The sequence below is a fragment of the Alligator sinensis genome, unplaced genomic scaffold, assembly GCF_000455745.1.
Source record: "Alligator sinensis unplaced genomic scaffold, ASM45574v1 scaffold536_1, whole genome shotgun sequence".
In the NCBI taxonomy this organism is placed as follows: domain Eukaryota; kingdom Metazoa; phylum Chordata; order Crocodylia; family Alligatoridae; genus Alligator; species Alligator sinensis.
Window position 1 is genome coordinate 49969 of NW_005842951.1, and position 12523 is coordinate 62491.

The 12523-nt window shown below is 47.8% G+C and overlaps 1 protein-coding gene across 1 annotated transcript in view; it reads right to left on the reverse strand.

The window, feature by feature from the left end:
* Window positions 1-12523, reverse strand: part of SPEF2 (sperm flagellar 2) — a 69278-nt gene that overhangs the window by 48691 nt on the left and 8064 nt on the right. Inside the window, exons 5-6 of the mRNA XM_025192628.1 lie at window positions 6936-7076; window positions 4399-4481 (exon numbers count right to left, since the gene is read on the reverse strand). Of these exons, the coding sequence (XP_025048413.1) occupies window positions 4399-4481; window positions 6936-7076 (224 nt within the window). The remainder of the gene's footprint in view (window positions 1-4398; window positions 4482-6935; window positions 7077-12523) is intronic.

Here is a 12523-nt window from a genome sequence, read left to right on the forward strand (position 1 = left end):
TCTCTCTCTCTCTCTCTCTGGAGGAGTGTCCTTGTTGGGTGAAAGCCTTTTTAAGATTGGTGAGGTGGCAATCTCAGGTGTTCTCTTTAGTGCAAATTCAGTGGTATCTGAGGGCTTGGCTGTACAGCTTTTTTGGTGTGTTTAGGGTGATGTATGAATACCAGCCCAGCCTCTGGCTTCTTTATTTTCCATTCCATCCAGAAAGAGCGCACACCAACTGCTGAAACTTCCTGAGCCTGATGAAGGGTTTTTGAACCCGAAAACTTGCTTAAAAATTGTTCTCCAACCATTTAGTTGGTCTAATAAAAGCTATCAGATTCACCCAAAGAACCTTGTCTGCCTATGTCCTTAGACCAACACGGCTACAACCTACACCCCTATTAACTGATTAGGAGCCAGCAGCTACTTAAGTCCACAGCAAGGGGTTTTCCTTTGCCCCCTGGCGCACAGCGTGGAGAGATTCAGCAGGGACGCCAGGAGTGGCAGATCCAGCGCTGGAGCAGCTTGCAGATAAGACTGGCCACCTGGGTGTGGGTAACCACAGTGACCAGTGAAGTAAGGAGGTGAGGAAGAGAGGAGAAACTTACTGTTTGAGAAAAGGTCTCACAGAGAAAGGATCTGCTGGTACCACAGGAAAGAGAAAAGAGAGTGGGACTGGAGTGGAGCTGACTGACTTGGGGGAGTGGGCTGCACAGTGGTAGAGAAAAGGGAGACCACAAGCTGTGCAAACAGCTAGGGTGCTCCACAACCTGTGGGGAACTTACTAATAAACCAATTTTCTTTTATCCTGCTTCTGGGGTGATTTACTACACTCTCTCTCTCTTTGGGGAATTAACTTTTTATTCTTCTATCATTCCAAAGTGTGGCAGGTGAGTCCCAGGGGGAGAGATTTTCTTATTCACCCCCACCCGGCCACAAACTTCTTATAGTTGGTTTTATTATAAAGTACATGTTGTTTGTGGCAGCAGTTCAACGATAGACAATGTATTTAATGTGCTTTTCTTCTGTGTGATTCTAAGACAAGGGGCTTCTTTCCCTCATGTTGATGGGGGGCAGGGCCTTGTCTTATATTCAAGTAAATACAGTACTACAGTTTTATCAGTGTTAACTTGGTATAAACATCAAGTATCAACTAACAGTTCTAGCCCAGGTCACAACAGTCACAGTAGTAACTGACCAGGTAGCCCAAGGGAACCCACTCCAAACGCAGCCCAAGAAAAAGTCATGCCCCACTGCATAGGGAAGACCAGGGCTTCCCACAGCAGGCTCAGCTGCCTGTACACAAATGCCAGGAGTTTGGAGAACAAGCAAGAGGAACAGGCCCTACTCCTGAATGACAATGATTATGATCTCATAGAGATAACGGGGATCTGGTGGAACTCCACCTGCGACTGCTCTGTAGGTACAGAAGGCTATACCTTGTACAGGAGAGACTGTGTTGGGAAGAGGGGTGCGGGTATAGCTGTCTATGTGAGGAAGCAATACACTTCCCTTCAAACTGAGTTTAGCAAACATGGAGGTCAACTCAAGACACTCTGGGTTAAAATATGGGGGGAGCATGGGGAAGGATCTGGTGGAACTCCACCTGCAACTGCTCTGTAGGTACAGAAGGCTATACCTTGTACAGGAGAGACTGTGTTGGGAAGAGGGGTGCGGGTATAGCTGTCTATGTGAGGAAGCAATACACTTCCCTTCAAACTGAGTTTAGCAAACATGGAGGTCAACTCAAGACACTCTGGGTTAAAATATGGGGGGAGCATGGGGAATGGGACATAACTGTGAGAGTCTATTACAAACCTATACAGGCTAGCTGACAGCAATATCCTGAGGGATACCCAGCACAGGTTTGTTGCTGGTAGGTCTTGCTTGACCAATCTCACTTCCTTTTACGACCAGGTGACCTATCACTTGGACAAGGGGGAAGAGATTGATGTCATATATGTTGACATTAAAAAAGCCTTCGATCTGGTATCCCATGATCACCTCTTGACAAAACTGGCTAACTGTGGCCTCGACCTCACCACGATCCACTGGCTAGGAATTGGCTCCGCGGCAGGACCCAGTGGGTTGTGGTTGACGGAAGTCAATCATCGTGGTGCCCTGTGACCATTGGGGTCCTTCAGGGCTCTGTCCTAGGGCCCTTACTTTTTAACATCTTCATCAATGATGTAGGCCATGGTGTCAGAAGCGGGTTGGCCAAGTTCGACGACGACACCAAACTCTGGGGTAAAGCATCCACACCTGAGGACAGGAGGGTGATCCAGGCAGATCTTGACAGGCTCATGAAATGGGCGGATGAGAACCTGATGGTGTTTAACACCGAAAAATGCAAGGTTCTCCACCTTGGGAAGAAAAACCTGAAGCATGCTTATAGGCTTGGCAGTGCTATGCTGGTTAGCACTACAGATGAAAGGGACTTGGGGGTCATGATTGACCACAAGATGAACATGAGCCTTCAATGTGATGCTGCGGCTAGTAAAGCAAGCAAAACACTGGCTTGCATCCATAGATGCTTCTCAAGCAAATCCCAGGACGTCATTCTCCCATTGTACTCCGCCTTGGTGAGGCTGCAGCTGGAGTACTGCGTCCAGTTTTGGGCTCCACAATTCAAGAAGGATGTGGAGAAGCTTGAGAGAGTCCAGAGAAGAGCCACGCACATGATCAGAGGTCAGGAAAACAGACCTTATGACGAGAGGCTGAGAGTCATGGGACTCTTCAGCCTGGAAAAGCGCAGGCTCAGGGGTGATCTGGTGGCCACCTATAAGTTTATTAGGGGTATTCACCAGGATCTGGGGGAACGTCTGTTCACCAGAGCACTGAAAGAGATGACAAGATTGAACGGTCACAAACTCTGCCATGACCGATTCAGGCTGGACATAAGGAAGAACTTCTTTACTGTCCGAGCCGTATGAGCACTGCTGAATTCCTGCCCCTGGGCAGGGGGCTGGACTCTGATCCTCCAGGGTCCCTTCCAGCCCAAATGTCTATGAAATCTATGAAACCTCCCAAACAAGAGGAAGAGCTGGACCGAGAATTCAATAGGGAACTGGCTGAGGCTGCAAGCTCCAGATTTCTGGTTGTCATGGGGGACTTCAAGCTCCCCAACATCTTATGGGAAGAGCACACAGCCAAATCTGACTGGTCGCATAGCTTCCTCCCATGCATTGATGACCTCTACCTAATGCAAGAGGTCTACAGGCCAACTAGGGGAAAGGCACTGCTGGATCTGGTTCTGGCTAAAGGGGATGATCTGGTGAATGATCTGAGGGTCAAGGGGAAGCTTGATGACAATGACCATGAACTGATCACTTTTTTCTGGTCAACGCTGGGTGGGCAAGTGTCTCAGTAAAACAGAAATTCTCAACTTTGGGAAGGCCAACTTTCAAAAACTCAGGAGACTGGTCAACCAGGCACTCAGAGACCATGGGCCTTTAGAAAGGGGAGCCCACGAGGAATGGTTGTTCCTTAAGAATGTAATCCTTGAAGCACAAGGAAAGTCCATCCCATCCCGAAGGAAGTGCAGTCAGTGGGCTGGGGTGCCCCCTTGGCTCAGTAGGGAACTTTTGGGCTTCCTGAAGGTAAAAAGACAAGCCTATGCCAGGTGGAAAATGGCAGTCATCAACAAGGAGAACTACACAGCACTAGACCGCACCTGTAGAGAGCAGACCAGAAAAGCCAAGGCAGATACTGAACTCAGGCTAGCAACGGGAATCAGTGACAACAAAAAGTCCTTCTTCAGATATGTGGGAAGTCGCAACACTGAACCCCTATTAAATCAAATGGGGCAGCTGACACTCAGGAAAAGGCGAGTCTCCTAAACAATTACTTTGTGTCAGTCTTCCACCTGTCCAAAGGGGTCACCCCGTCAGGACGCAAAGCATCCAGGGGGCAGAAAACAGACCCACAATTGATGTAAATCAAATTTTGGGCCCCTCACTTCAGGAGGGACATGGATAAGCTTAAGAGTGTCCAAAGGAGAGTCACCTGTATGATCAAAGACCAAGACAGCAAGCCTTACAAGGACAGGCTGGAGAAGAGAAGGCTTGTGGGGACTTGATGGCAGCCTATAAGTACCTAAGGGGGGGTACACCAGGATCTGGGAGAACAGCTGTTCACCAGGGCTCTCCAAGGGATAACAAGGTCTAACAACCACAAATTTCTGGAAGGCCTATCTAGACTGGACATAAGGAAAAACTTCTTTACGGTCCGAGTGTCCAGGGTCTGGAACAGACTCCCCATAGAGGTGGTGAAAGCACCTAGTCTGGACTCATTCAAATGGTGTTTGGATGCTTATCTTGCAGGGGTCATTTGATCCCAACAGACTTTCTGCCTATGGCAGGGAGGCAGGACTCGATGGTCTTGCAAGGTCCCTTCCAGCCCCTAATGTCTATGAATTACCTGCCTGAGACTTGGCTGCTGCTAGGTGCAGGACTCCCTTTCCTCATAAACTTCTCAAACTTCTTTATCTCTTTGTGCATATCCTAAAGAAGAAAACAAGCATGAATATTTCAATGTTATTATCTTTCCTAAAAAGCAAAGATGGATACAACTATTATAAAATTGTGTTTACAGCGTAAACATTATGTAGAGAAATGTTAACGTCATGACATGATGCTGAAATCATATTATGCCCCAGCTAGCTCAGGGATAACAGAAGATAAAGGGTATGAACAAAAGTGATAATTTTCGCCCAGTCTGCACACATAAAGCAGTTTATAGCTGTGACCAAACATAAGTGCACGGCTGGAAACAGCTTAAAAAATGGCTGACTGAGCAAAAATCTGACCCCTCATTGCATGAGGTATCAGATAAAGACATTTCAAGATGTAGCATTTTTCATAACTTGTGTCTGCAGAGCTCCCTGAGCTCCGCTGTTTCCAGAATGGGAGAGGAGAAAGGGAGCAGAGAAAGTTCAGTATGGTGGTTTTTCAGTCCCGCTGGAGGATGAACATGGGGTGGGGCAATTCACCCACCCTACCCTTCAGCACCAGGTGGGGAGCCCCAAGAATGAGCTCCCTCTGCTTCCTGTCCCCCCCTCCCATTCTGAAAACAGCAACCATGGCACAGAACCGTGACTGTTGCTGTGGGAACCTGGCTGCAGGCTCCCAGCCCCAGCTAGATTCCCATGAAACCAACAATGAACTTCTGTTTGGTTTGGGGTCATGCTTTAACTCAGAAGGTTGATGTGAGGATCCAGGATCTTAACCATGAAGCACAGTGCAACAGGGGGCTTTAATGTGACAGTAGACTAGAACTAAAGAGTGCAGCAAAAAAATACCAGCATTCATGGGTTTGATTTCAGAGGTGAAGAGCTGTGTTAGTCTGAGGTCAGGCAGAGGAAGCATCTGACAAGGGCTGTTGCCTCCAAAAACTCATGCTTCTTTGAACCAGTTAGTCTCTAAGGGCTCCTACAGACATGAAGGGAGCCTGCTCCAATGCGTCGGCACATCAGAGCAGACTCGATTAACTGAGCCTGCTAGAGCATGGAAATTGACACACTCCGGCAACCTTCTGTGTCACATGTATCAGTGTCCCTGTGCGTCCCTACACTGAAAAAATGGTGACGGTGCACTTTGAAATAAAACATGTTCAATGAGCTTTAGTTCAAAGCGCCCCATCACCATTTTTTCAGTGAGAGGACACTGATACACATGACACACGGGCGTTTTTAATTAGCACAGCTCACTAATTAAGGCACCTGGTGCAGTGTCCCAAAACACATGTGAAAATGCCCTAATGTGCCACCCTGCTCTGCCTTCTGCCTGGTTTTGATTTAAGGCAATTGTCAATTTTAAATCCTACTACAGTTCCTATAATCCTAATATTATAAAAGCCTTAATGTGTCTGTCTGTCCATAATGCTTTATTCACACTCTGACTGGCTGACTGAAACAGCCAATCATAGTGCAAATAAGCATTCAGAGAGGAGGTAGAAGTGCAGCAGGGAGCCGCCATGATGGCAGGGACACGGGACTGAGCGGGGGTGGGGAGGTGAGGCTCAGGTCTGATGCTGGGGGAGGGGGAGGCGGAAGAAGTGAGCCTGAGCAGGGGGAGAAGATGGCCCACCATGGCGGTGGGTGGGGGAGCAGTGGGCCTGGCCTGGTCTGGTCTGGCCTGATGCAGCAGCAGCAGCAGCAGCAGCAGCAGCTGGCCTGATGCGGGCTTCCTCCCCACCTCAGGCTCGGGCCCACTTCCCCTCCATCCCTCTCCTCCCCTGCATCAGCCCTGAGCCCGCACCTCCCGTCCTCTGGCTGCCGCCAAGTCAGCCCAGGCCTGCTGCTTGCCCCTGCCATGGCGACCCAGCTTCTCCCCACCCTCGGGCCTGGTGCTCCCCTGCATTGGGCCCAGGCCCACTCTCTTCCCCTCCCCCTGCTGCTGCAGCAGGGAGGCAGGGGAGCGGGCCCAGGTCACAAGCAGCAGGAGGGAAGCAGGGTGCGGGTCCATATGGGGGGGAGGGGGGCACAGGACTCCATCCTCCCCACTCCCCTCCCTGTCATTCTTGATGGGCAATTGGCTAGTAAAAGATAAGCTTTTATAGGATACAGTACCAGGTACAAGTACAACAACCACAAATTGCAGGGAAAAATTAAGGGTTTGATTCAAATTTCATTAAATGTTCTCTGTATTTAGTGCAATTAGACTACATCCTAAAATAAGGATTAAGTTAGTACATGACCACACACTTTTTATTTAAAAAGAACTTCCACTGATGGCAGTGGGACTGTTCCTTAAATTAAAAATGCAGAACCAGGTCCTACATTAATCCTTGATATTTGGCCTGATTCACCATTGCATTAGTTCTGTTTGTTGCTAGTGTAACTTTATTGCAATCAGTCAGTGACTTTATGTGTGCACATTATATCCCACTGTGGATTTCTATCCCAAGTTGCTTGGCAGTTACAATTCAGTGTACTAAATAATAAAGCTAACACTTACCTCTGCTTCTTTTTTCTTTTTTAATATTTTTCGGGCTTCAATAGCTTTCAGGGTACGGTTTGGTGGTGGCTTTGGAATCTGTATAATAGCTGCTTGAATTCTGGCCATTATTTCATTTTGTCTCCTCCTTCCCATGCGTTGCTAAACACAAAGATGTTCAATTAAATCCTATGAGGAACGACTAAGATCTGGGACTGTTCAGCCTGGGGAAGAGAAGACTGAGCGGGGACTTGGTGGCCGTCTATAAGTATGTAAGGGATGAATATCAGGAGCTGGGAGAAAAACTGTTCACTAGGGCACCCCAGGGGAAGAGAAGGAGCAATGGTCATAAACCGTTAGAGGATGGTTTCAGGTTAGATGTAAGGAAGAACTTCTTAACGGTAAGGGTGACCAAAATCTGGAACAGACTTCCCAAGGAGGTAGTGCAGTCCCCAACCTTGGAAGTCTTCAAGAGGAGACTGGACAGACACCTTGCTGGAACTGTTTGATCTCAGCAGTATTCCTGACCAGAGCAGGGGGTTGGACTTGATGATCTATTTCATAGATTTCTAGGGTCGGAAGGGACCTTGTAGATCAAGTCTGACCCCCTGCTCTAGGCAGGAAAAAGCACTGGGGTTAAGGTCTTTCAAGGTCCTTTCCAGTCCTTAAGTTCTATGATTCTATGAATTACTTGAATGTATGTGTAACACTAAAGGGGAGAGGAAGCCCAGAGGTAATTGGCCTTCCCCAACCCCCGGCCATGCTAATGCAGGCAAAGAGCCCCAGAATAAAATGGCCACCCATATCAGATGCAAGCAGTGACTGATAGGCCTGGGGGCAGAAGTTGAGGGTCAGGTGACCCAGAAAGAGAGGTATAATCACGGGGCCTGAGCCTGTAAAGGGCTGTAGGAGCTGCAGGAGGCAGAACTCCAGGAGACAGCCAGGACAAGTGGCCCAGAGGAAGGACTCTAAGCTGAAAGAAACCCTGAATCCCAAACAGGAACAGTGAAGTGCTCAGGCTGTTGGGGATGGAGCTTCTGCAGGGCAAGATTAATCCTGGGAGGGGAGCCTTTTGTTTTGGAGTAGGCACTCATGTTTTTGGGTTTTGTTTATACCAGCGGAACAGACATGGCTGAAAGGGGTGGATTGGAGGCCATGAGGGTATGGGTAGGGCCCTCAGTGTAGAGCCTAGGGTGACCATCCATACCTAATTGGACAGGATAGTCCTAGAATGGGACCCTGAAGTCCCAGTCCCAGGCTGCAAGACTCTAGGACAGCATTTGTTCCAGATTCACAGCATTGTGCACGGATCCAGGTTTCCCCTTGCAGGCTAGCAGTGTTCCAGCTTGCAAGGGGCTGCTTGGGGTCGGGGGAGCGGGGCACAGGGGGCACCACGTGCACAATCTCAAAACAGCAGAGACTCCCTATGCCTGAAGAAGGGTGCTTGTGCCCGAAAGCTTGCAAAGAACTTTTTTCTAACTACTCTGTTGGTCTAATAAACAATATCAAACCTACCCAAAGAAGATTGCCTGTCTATGTCCTTAAATCAACACAGCTACAACCAAAAACCCTTATCCATAGAGAAATACTTTTATAAAAAGAAAATATATTAAAAACACAAATTCTACTCTTAAGTATAATGCTAAAAAACCTTGCTTAAACAATTTATTTTAATAATCAGAGATTGAAAATAACGTACAAAGAGGGTATCTCTATCTTGCCTACAAGGAAGTCTTATCTTAGTGATCATATTTTCGGTTCTTCTTTGTGTATCCCTAACATGTATAGAAAGCAATTTTTTATTTTGTACAAAAATAGGGGCTCTAAGCTAAAGTTTAAATTGCTTTAACAAAGGTAACACCTTCTGACTGCTCAAGAATTCTGGCAACGTACAAGCAAACTATGGCTGCAGTTAGGCTTTCCAGGTTTAGAGGGAGGCATACTTTTCAGCAGCAATAACTGAGGATAGTATGTTCTCAATTCACAATGCCTTCTGGGTCATAAGGCCAAGACAGAGAAGTTCACAAGGAATTTGTCCATGTTACATCTTTGCCAAGTTGCAGCCAACACTTAAACTGGCTGGTCATCTTTGCTGGTATGTAGAGGTCCGATCACCATCTCATGTCAACCCCATGCACATATGCGTTTTCAGAAGCTGCCAACGCTACCAACCCTGCACGTCCCTTCAGGGACATGCTACTCTCTGGACTTTTCTCGTCTTGTAAGACCACAGAGGGGAAAGTATAATTTAGCTATGTGCGTCTCACTACTTTTTTTTCTTTTTTTACTGAACTCCATTACAGAAAATAACAATGTTTTTGCCCAAAGGATGGCTACTGATGCAGCAAATGCAGGATTTTCTAATAATTAAGTTTTGAACATTTTAACATTATTATCAACATTTACTGATGGGTTCATATTTTAAAATAGAATTCTTTCATTTATCCTTGACACAATCTGGCATTAACTTTCACCATCCTTCCCATGTCGTCTTCTGTTTCTTACAGTTTTGTTTCACTTCTACTTTTCCAAATTTAACAATCCTTCAGTCTCTCTCTCAGAAAGCATGTAGTTTTAAACTGAATAAAACTATAAAAGCTGAATCTCAGATTAATGCTTCTGAATCAACAATTGATAAAAGAAGAAATTAAGAATGCGGTCCCCCACTGACACCGAAGTGCTACTCAGAGTACATAAGCAACAGTACACTGAAGGGCCTCCTATTCTCTTCTAAAACAACCTTTTCTTCTCTAGAAACTACAACTGTTCCATCTGACATTTCCCAGCAGTACTTCAAATGCAATAAAGCACCAATTCTCCAGTCCTTTTTGTACAAATGTAAATATGAACTAACTGCTGAAACTGCATAGGTCAGGAAGTGAGACTAAAGGGACAAAGTCAAGTGGACTGTATTAGATGAGGCATACATAGGTAAGGTTGAAGTAGGGTGGAAAAAAGCCACTTTCCACTTGATGGTCAAAGAGAACTTAAAAAAAAAAAGAAATAAAGTGTCAAACATAATAGCAGCGTGTCTTTTATTTTAAGGTTTTAAAATGTTGTTTTTATTTTTAGATACATAAAGTACTTCTTTCTTTCTTTCCTTATTTGTCTTATACTTACAGGCACTGGCAGATCTAGAATTCAGAACAGAGGGGTGAGAGACACACTGCCCCTCAGATAGTGGTTGGGGGATAGGGGCAAGGGGCAGTTGTACAGCATGGGACACAAGGAACCAGGGCTGGGAGAAGGCACAGGAAGGGGTAACCTGCCCCCTGCTGCCACTGTCTCTTGCTGACTTGGCAGCAGGGGAAGTTCCTCTCACCTGATGGCCAGGGTGCTGGCTTCAGCTGGGGACAACAGCAGTGATGGGTAGGTTCTTCTTTCCTGCACCTGCCTCCCTCCTGCTCCATGTCCCCTGCTGACTAGGAACAGGTGCTAGAAGTACTGCCACCATCCTCAGCTGTGTCTGGCAACCCATGCAGTCAGTCCCTGCAGCACTCAGCTGAAGCAAGGCAGGAGAGGCTCTGGGGCTTCCTCCCCTGCCTGCGTCATCTGGGGACAGGGATGGCAGCAGCAAACAGGTTCCTCCTCCAGTAGCACCTGCTCCCAGTCAACAGGGGACATGGGGTTGGGGGAGCAGTGCAGAGCAGGCACAGAAAGAGGAAACCTACCCATTGCCAAGCCTGACACCTTTCAAAGTCACTTTCTATGGTAGGAGTGAGGCAAGAGTAACTCTGGGGCTCACCTCATGCCTGGGTCAGCCAGGGACAGCAGCAGCAGTGGATGGATCCCACCATCTTGTGCCTACTTTCTGCCCAGTCCCCTGTATCCCCTGCCAGCCTGAGGGCTCCAGCTGCAGGGAATGGCTGTGCAGAGTGCCAAGCTACACTGCAGATATTGGCAGTGGCAGAAGGGCTGCACCACCCCACCCCACCCTGGATATACCCCTGCTTACAGGCTCAGTAAGACTCTTCATGTTATTTGCTTACATCATAATTTGTGCACATAATACAGATTTTAATGAAGCTAAAGATTTAGGTGAAATAAGAATTAGGCTAATGCTGGAAATTACAATAGAAAGCAAAGGCAGGAATATGAATAATTAGACAATGCTCTGTGAAACAAGAATCAGTCTGAAAAATGAGACAAAGTTTTAAGACCATAAGAATATATATCTGATATGGAATAACACTTGGGTTAAGAGGTAATTGCAAAATGTACTAACCACACAGCTAAACTTCTCAAAGTGCACGCCTCTGGTTTTGAGACCCTAGCTCTTCTCAGTCCCTGACTTCCCCGGTGACTTGTAGCATTCCCTCCTCCAAAAACCTTTTCTTTTTGGTCAACTTGTGGAAAGTGGGGGATGTTTTCATCTTTCAGAAAGGAGTATCAGAATGCCAATGTCCCCAAATAGTACAGCAGACTGCTTCAATACAAACAGTCTTTCTTGAGCGATTCCAATTCTCTCTGTCCTCGCTGGGACTTTCTCCTTGCCTGCTCTGGGACCTTCCTTTCTGTCCTTCCTGGGACTACTTTTTCCATACAGGCAGCCCCCACTTAAAGTGGTTGTGATTAGCGCTATTTCGCTATAACGCTCATTTAAAATTGATGCCTGGTTTCACTGAGCGCTCCGTGAGTTTCGCTATAGTGCTCAGTGGAATCAGCGAGTTTTGGCAGGAAGGCAGGGAGAAGCAGCGGTGGTGGCAGCGGCAGCAAATGCGGTGAGTGGCAGCGAGTGGGAGGTGGGCATGAGCATGGGGGGGTGGGGAGAAGCCAGGCATGGCTGCTGAATACAGACTGGTGGGGTGGTGGAGCACCCCACGGGAGGGGGGGGGTCGTTTTGCAGCCAGCCAGGAGTGGGGTGGGGTTTACAGCTGACCAGGAATGTAGTGGGGACACTGCAAACCCCCCTGCTCCCAGCCGCTGCAAACATCCACCCTGCTCCTGTGGGATGCTCCATTGCCTAAGTTCATCAGCTGAAGCAGCGGAGATAGGGAGGAGTACAGGGCCTGCGCCGGTGCCCAGGGCCAGGGCCAACAGGGGCCTACACCCAGGGTGGGGCAGTAGGAATGCGGGGCCAGGGGCCCATGTCCAGAGAGGGGCAGCAGGAGTGCTGGTGCCCAGGCTGGCACATGGGGCCGGCGGGTGGCTGGGTGGGAAGAGGTGGTGAGAAGTGGTGAGTGTCACAACCCAAAGTTGTGGTTTTTTGTTTTTGTGTGCTTCGGCACTGCTAAATTATGTTCCTGCCAAATTGCAGCTTCTTTGCACGGTGGAGTTTTCTGCTGCAATAGGAGAACCCGCGTGCAAGAGTATTTTCCGCCGTTTGTAGCCTTCTTTGCATGGTGCATTTCTTTTGCATCATAGTGATGCACGGTGCAAAGGAGTTCCTGCCATTTGTATTTAGATTCGTGCCACATTATTGGCCGATCTTAAATTATGCACACGTGGCGGCTAGTGATTGGCTTGCTAGCTGTATAAAGAGCTTGGGAGGTTTCCGCCCAAGTCGGAGAGAAAAAGGGAGAGAAGGAGAGAGAGCAATTGGAGTAAAGATCTCTAAGCGCTGCAGATCCTTATGGACCCAACGCATTTCTTAAGAAGGCAACAGAGGC